This window comes from Eucalyptus grandis, chromosome 10, assembly GCF_016545825.1.
Source record: "Eucalyptus grandis isolate ANBG69807.140 chromosome 10, ASM1654582v1, whole genome shotgun sequence".
Taxonomy (NCBI): domain Eukaryota; kingdom Viridiplantae; phylum Streptophyta; class Magnoliopsida; order Myrtales; family Myrtaceae; genus Eucalyptus; species Eucalyptus grandis.
Genome location: NC_052621.1, coordinates 12,452,870 through 12,469,994, shown reverse-complemented (window position 1 = coordinate 12,469,994; position 17,125 = coordinate 12,452,870). Strand labels below are relative to the sequence as shown.

The 17,125-nt window shown below is 39.4% G+C and overlaps 2 protein-coding genes across 2 annotated transcripts; one reads left to right on the top strand and one right to left on the bottom strand.

Annotated features, from left to right (window-relative positions):
• The first annotated feature begins 1,186 nt into the window (after positions 1-1,186).
• On the top strand, positions 1,187-2,703 carry LOC104421798 (chlorophyll a-b binding protein 6, chloroplastic). Its single transcript, XM_010033902.3, has 4 exons — positions 1,187-1,491; positions 1,583-1,685; positions 1,928-2,216; positions 2,354-2,703. Exons 1-4 carry the CDS (start codon positions 1,292-1,294, stop codon positions 2,503-2,505), a joined length of 744 nt encoding a protein of 247 aa, XP_010032204.1. The 5' UTR covers positions 1,187-1,291; the 3' UTR covers positions 2,506-2,703.
• Positions 2,704-4,294: 1,591 nt separating this feature from the next.
• On the bottom strand, positions 4,295-7,378 carry LOC104421797 (lactotransferrin-like). Its single transcript, XM_010033901.3, has 7 exons — positions 7,244-7,378; positions 6,764-7,139; positions 5,685-6,287; positions 5,508-5,564; positions 4,922-5,071; positions 4,695-4,828; positions 4,295-4,577 (listed from the first exon to the last, which is right to left on the bottom strand). Exons 1-7 carry the CDS (start codon positions 7,317-7,319, stop codon positions 4,513-4,515), a joined length of 1,461 nt encoding a protein of 486 aa, XP_010032203.2. The 5' UTR covers positions 7,320-7,378; the 3' UTR covers positions 4,295-4,512.
• Positions 7,379-17,125: the final 9,747 nt, after the last annotated feature.

Sequence of the window (17,125 nt, the reverse complement as noted above, 5' to 3'; positions counted from 1 at the left end):
GAGTTGATTTCAGTCGTCTTACTTTTTGGGTGTTCCTTGAGATAAATTTTAGATGTTTTCGTTGTATCTTCGGTGCAATAATTACCAGGGTCTTTTTTTCCAATTTTCAATAGAGGTCCGAGAAGGCTATGGCTGCCCAACTCTTTGCCATTTGAGTATTTGGTACAGATTAAAACTTTCTCAGCTAGACCAATCAAGTGCTGTCCCATTGAACAATTTGAAAGTTCATTGACAATTAAATTGTGAGAGACTCAATCCTCTCGTAAAATTCCCTGCTAGGCACCCTTGACCCCTAAGCCCTATCCTTGGCCCGTGAGTAGAAAATTTTCCCTCTCTGTCCCCAACCAAATTTAATTAAAATGAATGACTATGTAATAAATGTATAAATGTTTTAAGAAAATAATTATTTAGATGTAACAGGATATACATTCAAGGGGCATTTTCGAAATGAGTAACTTTGCGGTATTAATAATAGGAGCATAAAGATAACAACTAATAATCAAATAAAAAAATTTAATAAAAAAAAAAAAAGCAAGGCAAGCTGGGTTGACGAGTCCCCATCTCCACCCTGCGCCCCGACCACGGTGGGAATTCCATCTCCATCCCCGCCTCACGACGAGCGGGGCGGGTGGCCTTGCATGGACATTTTGCCGGCCCCACGCACAGTCACAGGGATTTTATGGAAGTCTAAAGAAGAAGGAAGATCTTTCGTAGTTTTTTATGTCAGGGAAATAATTAGACGCCTCGAGGAACTAGATTTGAGAGGGCAAATATTTCATATTGGATATGTTAAGAGCAGAATTTGAAGTTCGAAAATCTCATATTACATGTCTTTAGGTGAAATTGAAAATTTAAAAAATCGAGAAACAGATCAAAGGAAATCCTTCATAAATGTGAAGAACGCCCATGAAGAGAGGGAAAGCTATTTTTTCCATTTTTTCTTTCCATTTTTCACAAGTATTTCTGGAAAAACTTGAATTAATAATGCAGCACAAATCTCCACCATAGAAAAAGCCATACATAGATCTAATAAAAAAAAAATCCCACCTACACACCAGACTGGATCGACCAACACATGTGGCGCAATCCCATTGGGTCTCTGCAGATAATGAGCCAATGGCAACCTACGTTCGGATTCGCTAATATCTCCTCGTTTCAAAGCTGTCTGCTACAACTAGTACGAACTTCTCCATTCCACTTCGTCCATTCATTCGCTCTCTCTCTCTCTCTCTCTCTCTCTCTCGCGCGCTCCATTCTCCGAAGACTCACCAATCGTCTCCGGTCTCCGAGGATGGCCGCCAACTCGCTGATGAGCTGCGGCATCTCCACCACCTCCTTCCCATCCGTCCTCTCCTCCTCCAAGTCGAAGTTCGCCGCCGCCGTCCCACTCCCGAGCGGCGCCTCCACGAATGCCGTGTCGCGCTTCTCCATGTCGGCCGACTGGATGCCCGGTTCGCCCCGGCCACCCTACCTCGACGGCTCGGCACCCGGGTAAGCAAAATCTCGACGCTGATAGCAGCAACCCCTACTAAGAGCATGTTCGATTGCGGCCTATCTTGAAAGGATGTTTCCGTGGATGCAGTGACTTCGGGTTCGACCCGCTTCGGCTCGGGGAAGTCCCGGAGAACCTGGAGAGATTCAAGGAGTCTGAACTCATTCACTGCAGATGGGCTATGCTCGCTGTTGTAAGTACTCTGTACTGCACTACCTAGTAGCTGATACATGGACTTGGTATCATGGTGCAAGATAGTTCATGGTGATGCAGCTTGGAAAATGTAGATGACAGAATTTTGTTCTTGAGATTCAAGAATTACTGCTGAACCATTGATTGGCTCATGAAGATGATCTGTTTCTTTCTTCAATTTTCTCTTTAAGATTTCTCGGAGTGTACTGTTTAATTGGCTAATTGCTCTTGTGCATGTCGCAGCCCGGGATCTTGGTGCCGGAAGCCTTGGGCTTAGGAAACTGGGTGCAAGCGCAGGAGTGGGCGGCCAAGCCCGGAGGCCAGGCCACCTACTTGGGCAACCCGGTGCCGTGGGGAACTCTGCCCACCATCCTCGCCATCGAGTTCATCTCCATCGCCTTTGTCGAGCACCAGCGCAGCATGGAGAAGGACCCGGAGAAGAAGAAGTACCCCGGCGGCGCCTTCGACCCCCTCGGCTACTCCAAGGACCCCGTCAAGTTCGAGGAGCTCAAAGTGAAGGAGATCAAGAACGGTAAGAAACCGATGCGGTCTCGAGAATATTTCCTGAGGCTCTTGTCGGCAGTTCGTACTAACATTTGATTGATGAAATTTCTCCGATCGAGTATTTGAATTTGCCTAACCTGTGTCTATGAATGTGTTGGGGAAAAGGTCGTCTGGCGTTGTTGGCGTTCGTCGGGTTCTGCATCCAGCAAACGGCTTACCCTGGCACCGGGCCCCTGGAGAACTTGGCGACGCACCTTGCTGATCCGTGGCACAACAACATCGGGGACATCCTCATTCCCAGAACGGTCTCGCCTTGAAACGACATCGAGAAAGATAGAAGAGTCTCCTGTATGAGTTGGACACATCCTGTAAAATCCCTTCGTGATCATCTGTAACGAATCCCGTGATCCTTTGCTACGAGTCTTTTATGAATCATGCTAATTGTCTGGAGTTCAAAAGTTTCTGAACTTTGTTCTGCTTAGCCTATCAAGGAATGCGAGGGTACATTCAATGAACTACTATCCATGAATCAAAATCTTCAACTTATTTTATTTCACAAAAAATGAATGATTCAAAAAATATTTTTTTTTATGAAAATGATTGTTTATATTAAAATAATTTCATTATTGACAGTAAATTAAGTCAAAACATGTTTTGTGAAAATTGAAAATGTTTTCCGTTTGATCATATTTTTATAAGTTATATAAGCAATTAAGTTTATCAAATGTTTTTTCAAATCATTTTTTTCATATAATAAATAGAGCCTAAATAACACGAAGTGTATCAAATGTGAATCTTCAATGTACAATCAAGTCGCAATCCAGAACTTTGTAGTTATCTTGGAAAATCAATCTGGTTTAGGAAATTATTTACAACTTATTTATTATTATGGTGTGCGTACATATATATATTTGATCGGAATAATGTGTCTATTCACTTTCCAATTTTTTACCCTTTTCGTACTTCATAAGTAAAGACTTACCCAGCTACTCGCGCCTATACTTTAACATTATAATAACACATTAACTCTAATCGGGTTAAAAAGAAAGGACCCAAATCTGTTGATATGCGGGCAGCAGCCAAGCACCACTCTCTACTTTTTGATTAGTGCTGTATTTAAGGTACCAAATGCAATTAATTTTTAAATCTCTCAATTAGTATAATCAAATCTTAAACCCTTTTTTAAAAAGTGCACTTTCAATCTTTTCGGTGAAAAAAAGCACCGTGCAACACTCGAAAAGCCTATGTGGCAACTCAAATTCAATTTTCTGACGTACATACACCTTTTAGTGAAGATTTATGATTTGATTTACACTTTTTGAATGTCGAGTATTTGATTTAGGGCTCGGCCATGATACATCAATATAAAGGACTAGGTGCGATCTTCCCCACAAAATATCATCCATTGGAGAAAACAAAGTAACATAATCCAAACATTCGGAAAAAGAAACAAACACCTGAGAAAAAGATAATTCTTCATTTATAAAGCAAACTGGGACCAAAAACTAGAGTATTAACTCAAGAGTCCCTTTCTTCTCTTCCCTTTCCGTATCGCATCGAGTCTCAAGGCTTGTGTTGGCAGACACAAAGCTTCCCAACCGGCAAGACCTGGCAGATAGCCTGGATGAGCTTGGCCCCGTACGCCGCCCGGCACTTGTTGGTGCAGTCCGGTTGGCTGCAATCGATGATGACCTCGACACGGCTCGCGCCTATGTTGGCCGTCGTGGAGGCCGGCATCACAGTCGCTGCTATCTCGGGCATCGCGGAGGCTGCCACCGTGGCGAGCATCACCACCGCCAAGGCCAAGGCCACGCACCTCACCATCGACGCCTTCAATTCCATCTTTTGCGAATCAAAAGAAGAATAGTAGCAACTCAACTATCTCTCCCTTTCGAATTTCTTGCAAAGATATGGACTAAGAATTTCTTTTGCGGAGGCAATGCTGGGGTTGCTGCTTTATAGGCTAGCGAACGTTAGTTTATTTCATGGCAAGATGTGAAGATGTATATTTGGCGAATCTAAGATATTGTCTTTCCAAAAGTACCTTAGGAACTTAATGCTTCGTATCCATAAAGAAAAGAAATATATAGATCTTGTGAGTCTATATAAAGAAAGGAAATAATGGGAATATCAATTTCCAAATCAAGATTTCTGCCCAGATACACTCGCTTTCATGTTGTAATAGTCAAACGAAGACTGTCTCAAGAAGATACAGCACAGCTTACTTTTCAGTTAGAATACGACATTCCATTCTATTGATACTAAACCCAGTAAGATGGAATTGCAATATCACTTCAACCGAAGAGAGGCCTGGTTTCTCCCCATCATACACTGCAGAAGCAGCACGCCAGTGCAGCTGACAGAAGCACCCACAGCATGGAATACCGATCTGTCGAACAATCGCAGACATTAACAGATGATTCAGTTGAGAACTGAGAATGAGAACAATTGCAAACAATTGCAACAAGGTTTTCTTTTCCCTTTGTTTATAAGAATAGGCTCTGACCTGGGAATGAGTTTGTGCCAGAGGCAGAGCTCTCAGTTTTCTGGGTCTTCGAATGTTGTATGCTCTCAGAAATGGAAGCTGATCGCCCCAGATATGACCGCGTGAGCGTTTTGATCTGTGTGAACTCCTGAGTGCTGCAGAAAGGAAGTGCTTTGCGTTCGGGATAACATAATTGCAACAAGATGAACTGATTTGCTTATGAATTCGAACGAAAAAATTGTCTGTACCTTGGACTGACCATGTGGATGGAGCTTATTCTCTCCACATAGGCAGCTTCTATCCAGGACGAGTTCGCCAATCTTTCCAGGACGTGCAATCTCTTGTGGTTTTGGATCGAATTACTTGCCATGATTGTATTGGCTGGAACAGTTCCGAATCTGTCATGACCAGTAGGCTTTTGGTCAGTAAGAACAAGGGGAAAAAACGGCAGCTTAATTTACTTGAGACTAAACTGTCAAGATTAGTAACTTCTTTGCCTTTGGTTAATCTGCAAGCGCAACATCGAATATACATCTGCTTTGCTTTACACGGACCGTCTTTTTACTATTCTGGCGCACCTTTAAACAATTTTTTAAAAGATTAATGTAGGGGAATAGGCTTATGCTCTCTGACTCAAATGAACTTCCTAATGCTGATACATATCCATTTTAATGATCAAAAGACACGGTGCGTAAAACTGATCATCGCCCGATCACAGACAAGGGCCTCGACAATGTTGCTCAATTTCATTTTTCTCTGGCCTAGATTTATTTTTCGGGGGACGGTCCAATCTGAGCCTATGCTATGGGCAAATTAACAAGACTTAGAACTTACGAGCAAGCGCCGGGGTAGCCATTTATTTCTCTGCAGCCTCCCTGCGGACACAAGTACCTGCATTACATGGAAGCATCAGACTATATCGATGATCCTGTTGAATCATAAACTGTCAAACTGCAAAATTCAAGTAATGTCTACTTAGCTCAAGCTATATGCAGGAGTTGAAATACATACATGAAGTCTCTTACTGATCTTTTGGACCATGACTGGTTATAAGGCCCTTCCATGGAATAAAGCAGAGCAGTATCTCCTCTCACAAACGCAACATCACCCAAACCTTCCATGAGGCACCGGAACGAGCCTGTGTCGCCATAGTACAAGCTGTCCCGGTCGCAGCTAGTGCCGTTCTCATTCTCGTCACCACATCCGCTGCAAATCCCTCGTCTGCCAAGGCCAGAACTGGATGGAGCGCAGACCTTGGAGAAGAAATTTGCAGCAACGTCGACATCATCCATCTTATCGGAAGTGGAACCGACCGACTTCTTGATGTGATCGATGGGGTAGGTCCACCCGGAGGCAGAGGAGTATTCTCCGTGGCAAGACCGGTGGCCCTTGAAGTCCATTAGGCTAAGGCCTCGTTTGGCCTCGCAGGACTTTCGGGGGACAACGGCGACGGCTTCGTAGGACTCGGCGCGGTTGCAGTAGACTTCATTTGCAATGGCTTTCATCGAAGAGTTGAGGAACGCGGCGAACGCCGCGCCTGCTTCTAAGTTTATGATGTCTGCTTCGCCTTTTCTGATGGAGTCGAGGCATTCAGCGGTGCTGTCTCTAATGACACTGGCAAGAGGCGAAAAATGTGGCAGAAACTTGTGAAGGTTTTTCATCATTTACTTAAGAGATAAGTGTACTAAAAATCCAAAAACATGTCACGAAAATACAATTGAGTCACAAAAAAAGTGCAAATAAATGCTAAAACCCGTTATGAAAGCACAATCGAGTTCCAAAACTTTTAAACAGCGCTATCAAATCATAAAACTAGTGCAATCAACAAAATGACTAAATTGAACCAATTTGATAATTTCCGGACTAAATTTCCTTTTTCTAGTAAGTTTTATGGCTTAATTTTACTTTCGTGATAAGTTTTATGACTTAATTACATTTTTTGAAATTTTTAGAACTCAATTATATTTTCATAACAAGGTTTAGAATTTTCAAAACACTTGTTCCTTTACTTTATTAAAACTTATGAGGCTGGGTATTTTTATTCTCTTGAACTTACCATGTTACCGACCAAAAAAAAAAAAAAAACTTACCATGTCCAAGTGTAATTACTAGATTGGCTCAACAGATTCAGGAGGAACCGGCAATCCTCCATCTCCCCCCTCACCGTGCACCACCTCACCGTCTCCTCCGACTCCGCCGCTGCTGCCGGCGGAGAGCTGCTCTCGCCGGAGTCCTCATCCGCACTTCCTCTTGCTCCTCCCTCCGCCGAGGCCGGAGACAGACCGCTCTGCCCCGCTGGTGCCAACGCCGGAGCCGGCAAAGGCGACGGGAGATTGGATGACCGTGGTGGTGCCGGCGGGGAGTAATCGCCAGAGGCAAACCCGAAGCCGTCGTCTGGAAGTGGCTCGCGCTCTGATGGCGGAAATGCGGCAGCAGGGGAAGATGGCTCTGGAGTTGGCGCGAAATCTGGAGAGAAAAAAGATGTGAAGAAGAAGAGAAGCCAATCACATAGGAGATCAATGAAGCTTTGAGCTCTGCATGCGTTCGAAGTGGAACATAGTGAGACTTACCGTGAACTCCTGAAGCGTAGGCGAGCGAGGAGGAAGAGAAGAGGATGAAGATCGAGAGCAGAGATGAGATCTGCATTTCGGAGGTCAGAGTTTGATCGGTGAAGGGCGTTGCAGAGTGGAGAGGTTTGAGAAGAATTATGAACTTCACCCCTTTTTTTCAGTGATGACCTTGTTTCTTTATGATGTTAAAATTGATAGCTTTAGAGGGAAGGAATGGCTGCCTCTAGATGTGCAATTTGAGTTGACTTTCTCTTAGTTTTTAGCCATTGTTTTACCGGTACCAGTGAGGAAACTCGCTTTGGAAGCAACTCCTCCCTTTTCTTTTTCCAATAGATTGATAGATTTCTAATATAGTAAGTGTCAAAAAGTTTACTTTTCAATAATTTATTGATAACTTACTGATAACTCGATGAAGTTACCAATTCTTTTTTACTGTTTATACATTCTTGATTTTTTTTTTTCAATAACGCTTCTTTGTCTTTCTTACAAATTTCTAAAATTTATCATGTTCTATATAAATTCTCCAATCTTTATTTGAGTAATTTATCACATATCACATGTGAAGAGATCAACACAAGTAAATGCAAATGGATTATAAAAAGACAACACACTGTTAGAAGGATCACAGTCGAAGTTACAACTTGGACTGATTCTCTGCCTTTTCTCCTTGTGTTTTGTCAAAAATTGAAGATGGCAGACTTCAATGTAAACCTAACATGATCACTCATTATCGTTTTGTTGCAGAATCTTCATCTTCATCTTTGCCTCAACTATAGCCGCCAAGATTGGAATTGGGGTTTCTCGTAGGAATTACCGAATTAGGGCTCGAATGAGAGGGATTGATTTGTGGGAATTTAGAGATTTGAGGTTGAGTTCGGGCTTTAGCTACAAGGCCAAGAAACGACACTATTTATCCAAGCAAAAAACTATTTTCTATTCATAGAATTAAGTAACCAGTCCCTTACTTACTATATTAGGAGGATTTTTGATCCCATTGAATAATTTAAATTCGTTTTATTTTGGGTGATCAAATAAGGTTAATCTCAATATGTGCTTAGTTTTTAGTTTTCAGCGCTTATTTGGGTTATCAAACCGGTTTTAGTAAATATGATGGGTTGCTAACCAAAACGAATAAAAAATGGTAACCCAATTGAAAAGTCGACACATTTTTTAAAGTATAATTAAATGTTGGTAATTAATGTAAATGGATGTTAGTAACCTAAAACTAGTTGACAATTAATCTAAACAAAATTGGTAAATCATTCTCATTTAGATGGATAATTTCATATAAGTAAATTCGGAGCTTTGATAAGTTATGCAATTAAAACTCAGTTAACTGATAAGATATTGCTAATTTACAAACTATGAAAAAATGGTGACTTCATAAACTTACTGCTAATTTACCAATAAGTTCCTTTGAAGAAAGTTATTGGTACTTTTTCTTTTACCAACAGTTTTGAGCACTTACTTTTATTTATTGAAATTTACCAGCACAAAGAAAAATGAGTAATTTTTTTTTTTTTTTGACATGGAACAATAGAATTATGCTATATAACATGTAATTCTTGATTTTCTTCGCCAAAAGGAAAAAAATGTAATTTTCCATCACTAGAAAACCAGATAGCGCAGCTTGGAAAAGTAAATCAGGGCCCAGATGGAGTCAGAAAAATTATTGGTACAGACTCACACGAGACGAGAAGATGTTTTCTGCACTGAAGACGTTATTACGTCATAAATAAAACTAGTGCAGCGACTTTCCAATGTGGATTGATCGACATAATTTGCTCGTCATGGAGAGGCGATCATCTACTGCGGTGTGTGGTTACTTGACCGAGGTGTCCATTAAGCCGCCGGTCCCGCCGGATATTTCGGGACAATGGCGAGACTGCAAAATGGGGACGAGCTATCCTTAGGGCGGAGGGATGAGATGCAGAGTTGCCGGCGGGCGCTCGCCGAGCTCTTGCCGGGGCCGGACTAGCCGAAACTGGGTTTGCAGAGCTGCACCGGACGTGTGCATTGGTGTGCCTTGTTTTCCATCGATTGAGAGCTACATGGTTCTGTTGCTTTACGGCCCAAATTGGCCACACGAATCCGACCCAATAGAAATCATTTGTTTAGCCTGAGTAACATGAAGTCCAAGGCCCATCCATCTATGGGGTCTTACAATACGACCCAGCCCATGCAGGGATAAGTAAATTAAAATCTTTACCTTTTCTCTATGCAAAAAAAATTGACAATATTCAATTTATCCCTTTAAATACTAACGATACAAATTTACTCCTGTGAGATTGACGACACAATCAACATGCTTCGAATTGACGGTGTAGATTATCTTGCAATGTGAAATCTTCATATCAAGTTAGGGAATATGGCGAAATTGATCCATGAATCAATATTAACTTTCAAAAGCGGTCTTCAAATTTGCAGTTTGTGTATTCAACTCCTTCAACTTGTGTAATCGGACATATCAAGTTCCTTCGCTGCTAATTCCAACATATTGAAATGAACTCGGTCGGTCCTAGCAAAATGTCTAGTATTGAAATTGAACTCGGTCGGTCCTAGCAAAACGTCTAGTATTGAAATAGCCCTTGCCACGATAAAAAACTAAAAAGTTACCGAATATTTCGCTTGATTTTGTACCTTCAAAATTATTCTTGCAATTTAGGCTGCAGAAATTCATTGTCCAAGGTGGTAATGACTTTTGCCACATCATTCTATTGGTTGGTATCAACAGCCATGTTAGCCTATGAAATAAGAGATCAACAAACTTTTTTTTTTTCGATCGTAAACTGATGAAATTTCAACGGTCTTAATTAAATAAGTTGTACAATTCAAAAACTCAATGGCATAAATTATTACGAGGCACCTTCTCTAGAACTAAAGCCATTAAGATCTCGTTTTACAATGGAGCAGCTGTATAAATCGCCATATCTTAAAAACTTAAATATTTAGGCAATATCTGGCTACACAAATCAAATTCGATCTCAACTTTTTCATGTTTTTCCAAGCACGCAATGCGACTAGTGCAGAGCTTAGAATACTCTTTAATAGACCATACCTATCTTCCAGTCCGGAACTCATTCTGACCGTTGATGTCACTGTCCTGTCCAAACCTCGCCATGATTTCATGTGTAATGCGCGAGAGCGATAGGTGCTGTACTAAAGCAAGAACAGTTATGGCCAAAAAAAAGAAAAAAAGAAACCCTAATGTCCTGCCATGCAACCGGTTCGTGCTTCGAGTCTCGGCGCCCGTTGCCAGATCAGTCTTAGGGCGGGATCAGGGACATCATGGAGCGCTTCGAGAAAGAGGGAAAACGATGGTAAAGAAGGCTAAATGGGGGACACTGAGCTCGTCACGGTCGGCGTGAGGCATCAGAATCTAGCCGCGAGGAGCTAAGAAACACGAAGAGAGGTGCGCTGATCTGCTGCAGAGAAGCCGAAACCAAACATCTGACACCGCGATTCCCACCTTTGTTCCTTCCAACACCCTACACGATAAAAGAGGAGAAAGAAAGAACAGCAAAACAACATTTCCCATTTTTTAAGGTGGAGGTTTTGCTCTGCCTCTCTCTCTCTCTCTCTCTCTCTCTCTCTTTTCTTCCCCCATTTTCTACATACAAGGAAAAGGGAAGCTTTGCAGCTTTTTCTTCTACACATGGGAATATCGATCGCTCTCCTATCAGAACGCCCCCTTCATCTTTCTCACCGTTGGATGGAAAAAAAAAACTAGATTTCAGTTGGTTAATTAAAAAAAAAATCGGTAGTAACACTTTAATGTAAGGATGCAATTATATCATGATTATATAGACTGATCCCTCGAGTTACCATAGAATAGATGCCCCCGCTCCATCGGTCCCCTCTTTTCTTTTTTTAAACAAAAGTACTTTGCTTTCTCTGATATTTAGAAATCGTTTTGTCCAATTCCAAATGAAACGTGGGGTACTTTTCTTTCTTGTCTAGTGGACATCTAGGTGAGGGTTGCAATCCTAATCTTTTGCTAGTGGCTTCACAACCCTTGCCTAGTGTTCGTGAGGGTTAGCCAGCCCTCGCTTGTGACTGGCGATCCTCACCCGATTACAAAAAAAAAAAAAAAAAAAAAAAGAATAAAAAAAGAAGAGATAAAAAAATCTGAAAATTAAAAATTCAAAAATAATTAAAATCGACCCAATTCACTTAAACTTGCTAGCATCCCATTTATGACCAATTAAAACCAATTTAAGACCCATTACATTATGGTGTAAACCATTTATGACCCACTCAATCTTCTTTTTAAAAAATTTAAGATAATCCATTTATGATCCACACCATTAAAGATGAGTTTCTATTTTGAAAATATAGGTTAAAATGAGGTTTTTAGACTATTTTGCCACCTCTAGACATGGGGTATTAGGGAAAAAAGAGAGTTGAAAATGGGGCTCTTGTAGGTTTATCATATGTTAACTCCGTTTCTTGCGTTCTTACTTAAAGAAGAATTTAATCGAGGAACTTCAGTAAATTCATTGACTCGAGAATCTTTTTGCGTGTATATAGTCTCCGAACTTACCTGCGAATTTTATTTTTCCTTACTAGCAATGAACCTAATGAAATGCACACTTGCTTTCTTTATTTATCAAAAGCGGCGTAATCACAATGTGTTCCAATTCTTAGTCAGTGATCTTCTTACTATAATCAATTCTGTTCCGCTGTCTCCAACATAGTTTTGTTCTCATACCCTTTGTCCCCGACGGTTTAACCTTTTGTGACTATGGTTTTGTGTCCAAAAAGAAGTATCTGGTTCATCAGCTGTCATCTGACGTGCACAATTCCTGAGGGTTGCTAGCCGGGCATGTATGGTCCCATTAATATAGAGTTCAGAAAAGTCCAATAACTATCTTATAACCACCCTTCTAACTACCAGTATCAACCCTATGTTCTCTAGGATTCTGGGGTTATGAAAGAATCTGTTTATCTGTGTTTGTACCTGCTTGACTTACTTGGATATCATGTTTTTTTTTAAAGTTTTGGTGACTTTAAGATTTATTAATAACTGCTAAGGGACTGGGAAAAACTGCACAGTTGTAAACCAATCTCTTCGATATGGCAGGACTCATATTCAAATTAGATCTCCCTGCTTACGGCAACTTCAAAGTATGGCCTTCCAATTCATTGATGGAGCCTTCTCCTAGGGTGTGTGTTTGTTTCCAGAAAAACATTTTTCATGAAAATTATTTTTCAGGAAAATATCCTCTTTTCGGATTAAAGAATTCATCTTTATTTTAAGCATGGATAATTTCTTTGACCTTAAATGGTTTTCTGTTGACTAATCATTTTCAGCAAATCAAACACATGAAAGTTTAGAAAACTGATTGTGGAAATTTTTTTCACTCAAACAAACATACCCTTAAATGCATGTGGATGAATGATTTAATTGCATCTGGTAAATGTCAATTCAGCTGAAAGTTTGAATATTACATATTGTCTAGAGATAGCCCCTCCATTTTGCCTTTCAAGCCACTAAGGCCCTGTTTGGTAACCATCCAAACATGGCCAAATTATGATTCTTTGTTCCCGGAATCAGTTTGGGTCTAGAATCGCGTTTAATAAAATTTTTGTTTCCGGGAACAGATTGGGAATAGAATCAAGAACAAAAAAAAAAGTTGATTCTTGTTTCGGGAACGAATTTGAGAATCAAAATCAAGAACCCTCATTCTTCCCTTCGGCCATCTCGCGACTGTTGTCCACCACCGCCCGCCACCGTCCGCCGGCCGCCGGTCCGGCGAGCTCGCCGGAGGCTCGCGGACCAGGGGCGAGGTTCGGCGAGCTCGCCGGAGGCAAACCCAGCCACCGGCGAGGCTGGGCAGGGGCTGGGCAAGCCTCACGACGCCTAGCCTCGCCGATGGCCTAGCAGGCCTCGCCCGGCCTCGGCGAGGCCGGCTGGCCATCGGTGGGGCTAGGCGAGCCTCGCCCAAGCTGCCGGCGAGGCTCGGCCGACGAGGGTTGGCCTCGGCCAATGAGGGTTGGTCGACGAGGGTCGGCCTCGCCGAGGTCGGCGACGCTCCGGTGAGGTCGCCGGCCCTCGTCGGCCGTCGCCGGTCCGGCGACTAGCCACAAGAAAGAAGAAGAAGATGAGAAAAAGGAAAAAAAGGAAAAAAAAAAAGAAAAAGAAAAGGAAAAAAATGAAAAAAAGAAAAGAAAAAAAGTAAAAAAGTAAAAAAATTATTTAAAAATTAAAAAAAATTGATTTGGAATAGAATTTAATGAGCACGGTACCAAACGCAATTCTATTAATAGAATCAGACATTTTGGACGGTTATCAAACGGTTTAAAATGCTTAGAATCGGTTAGGAACGAGAATAAAAAGAATCAGTTCTGATCAGAATCTATTCCCGAGAACAGAATCGTTACCAAACGCGCCCTAAGTAAGTCGTATTTTAATTCTCCATCAACATATGATCATGTTCTATTAATTGTAAAAAAAGTCCGGTCGACAATAATATTGCTCATGTATTTTTGTTTTTTGTTTTTTATATAAAATTCTTAGGTCTTTACAACTATAAAAGTTTGGTCTCAAACCTCTTTTTAGAAAGCATTGATTGGAGCAAAATAAAGAAGGCATGGAAAACCTTACAATTCCCCTCCCATTACCTTCACAAAATGTGAAATTATATCCGATTTTCTTTAATTCATCTTTATTTTCCTGCACATGCTTTCCAAACGAAGGAAAATAAGTTCAACAAAAAGCAAAAAGTCAATAGAATTAATTTACCTAAAACTTTGCAATTTCTAGTCAAGTAATGGTAGAAGTAAATAATAGCTAACTTACAAAATTAATGTACAAAGTGAACATGATGGGAAAATGGCATGATTTGTCAATAATCGCATGCAGTATGACATGCCAAATTATATGCGTAACATTATAATAATCACATGTAACATGACATAACAATTCTAATGCAAAAAATAATTATGCAATATGCAAAGTAAACTACGCGAGGGTCATTTATACAATTTGCGACTTTACTCGAACATGATAACATTTATGTAGAAATGCACTCTTTTCCATTCAGTCACGTCAAAACAATATCATTATTTGGTTTTAAAAACATTGGTCAAATCAAAATCAGGAAATGAATAATCGTCCGGGACCTTAGCTCATGGGTTTGAATCCCGATGGTTACTGACTTTTGACTTTTAATCATATTATCATAGCTCATTCTACACTTAGAACGCAATCCTTTTCGTACATGACCTATGGGATTGCTCACTAATAAAGTGGTGTTTTAATGCGACAGCTTAATATGTCCACCACTTTATATACTCTTAATATTGCGCAATACATATATATATATATATATGCGCACACACAACAGCTTGCATTCTATCATATTTCTATCTTATCCGGCATCATAACTGCCTAATTCTAGATTTGAATAGTCCTTATGACAGCCTACCGAAATGCATATTCTAGTGACATTTTGGCGACATAATGACATATCATGTAGCTCTAGATCTGATGTCAGTATTACGACAGTCCAAGAACATGCGTTCTCAACTATTCAAACGGAAATCATAATGACGTATCCTAGGTTTTCAAGTTTTCATTTCAGTGTTCGGCCTACATGCGTCTTTCGACTCTTTAAACCAGCGGGTATTCTCTGACCCCCAACCCCCCCCCCCGGTGTGCATTTCTAGATGAATTGAAGGCGACAAAGTTGAGACTTGCCTTTGAGAGCACGAGAATTAGACTTGTCAAATGAGTAAGTTAGGTCTTGTATCGGATCGTAAATGATCCGATCCAAACTGACTCATTAATCTATTTATGATTCATTTATTTATAATGCTAAAATATTTCCATCTTTAACCCAATCTATATGTATACCCAAACTAAGGTAAGAGTGTGGAGTAAGCGAGTATAAGATCAACTAAGGTGAGATAGAATGAAGAGAAAGTTACAGAGGTGGATTGAGTTTAAATAAGTTGTAAATCTATTATGACTAATTAAACATTCATATTGTGTTTAAATCCATTTATAACGATTTACTATAATAATTAAAAAAACCCATTTAATACTTATATGTTGCATATGGTGGTTAGGATAAAATTCAAGATATTATAAAATTTATCATATCATACATTTGGTGTTTGTTGAAGATATAATAAAGTTTGATATAAATATGATATAGATCGGATAAAATTATCCCATGAAAGAGGTGGGATAAAGGCATATAGGATTTCTAATATCCATAATAGGAATTTTTTTTTTTCTCAAATTACAAATTTCTTTAATTAACAAATTAAAATTATATTTCAATATGACTAATATTTGAATTCTAATATAAGAAATTCAAAATAAAAAATAAAAAGTTAGTTTTTTAAATTTAATATTATTTTTATTTATATATTTGAATTTAATTCTATCTTATAATATGAATTCAATATATAAATATATATTTATTACATATTTTAGGTGTTTTAGTATTTTAGGTATATTAGCACAATTTTCTATTTAATAACATTTTATTAGAGATGATGGAAGGGGAAGAAAGAAATAAAAAAAGAAGTTAATTAAAAAAAGAGAAAAATAAAGTAAAAAAGAAAATAAAAATAAAGTAGACAAGAGTGTTGCGAGAGATTTTTATTATCACCTTGTTTGTAAAATTTGTGATTCATATGGGCACTTATACTGAATAATATATATAATATGATGTAAATATATATGACTTTATTATTGTAATCACAAAATAATAAATAGAATATAGCAAAATCTCATGGATTTCATATCACATTCTATTTAGTTCTATCATAGTTAAAAATCTAGATGACCAAATATAGCCATATAGGTTAAAAATTGGCTTATGACTTATTTTGATGGGTCCGGCAAGAATCATGGAACCTACACACACAAAAAAAAAAAAAAAAAAAAAAAAAGAAAGGAAAAAGAAGGGAAAACATGACTTAGCTTAATTTGATAGAAATTCGATACAAGGGTGTATCATGCCTTAGATAGAGGCGTGCCCGCCTTGAGGGGAGGGGCACGCTTCAAGTGGAGGCTCGCTCTTTCCCAACTTGTAACTCCTTCATCTAACATGTGACTTGTATGATTTTTGTATCATTGGAAAGCTGGTCAGGAGAGCATCCTAATAGCCTAATATTGCTAAGTAAAATTGCGAAATCACAGTCTGAGATTTCAATGCACATAAGGTCTTACGGCAGAAACGGACATTGTTTTGTGGACTTATCATTCCCAAAAACCATTATATATCGTAACTTAGAGGTCTAGAAAGTTTCTCTCCTATTCTGAGACCTCTAGGTATGCTTTTGAGCTTTAAGACCTTTGTTTCTGGTATCGAAAAGTTTGACTAAAGTTTGGCTGGTGATTACTCCCTTACCAAACATCCATCTGACCTAATTTTTTTTTTTTTTTTCAAGTTGGGATGCTCGCGATCCATAATTTTGGGATGTGCAATAAAAAATGGGAAATTGCAAACTTTCTGACACTCTGAAAAATGGGCTACCAATTCCGAAGGGAAAAGTTATTCGTTGCACTCAAATGGCATTCTTGCTCTTAAAGGGTTCGTTTTGATGTGTAAAACCAATTTTTCATATTTAAAATCTATTTTAGGTCTCTTGCGGATCAATCTTTGGTCAACTCTTGATTAATTGTTAGTCAAAATTGACAATTTTATGAAAATGGGGACAAAAGTTTGAAGCGACATCAATAAGGATCTCGGTTTTCGTTGTGGTAGGGTATAATGGAGATCCAAACATTTTTCATCTCCAGAAAATTTTATTGCAATTACCCCAATTTCTTATAGTGATTCAGGACTGCATAGTGAAAAAGTTTTTAAAATGAGTTAATATCACTAAAAATCCTACATTAGTACATTTATGCCACATTTATTA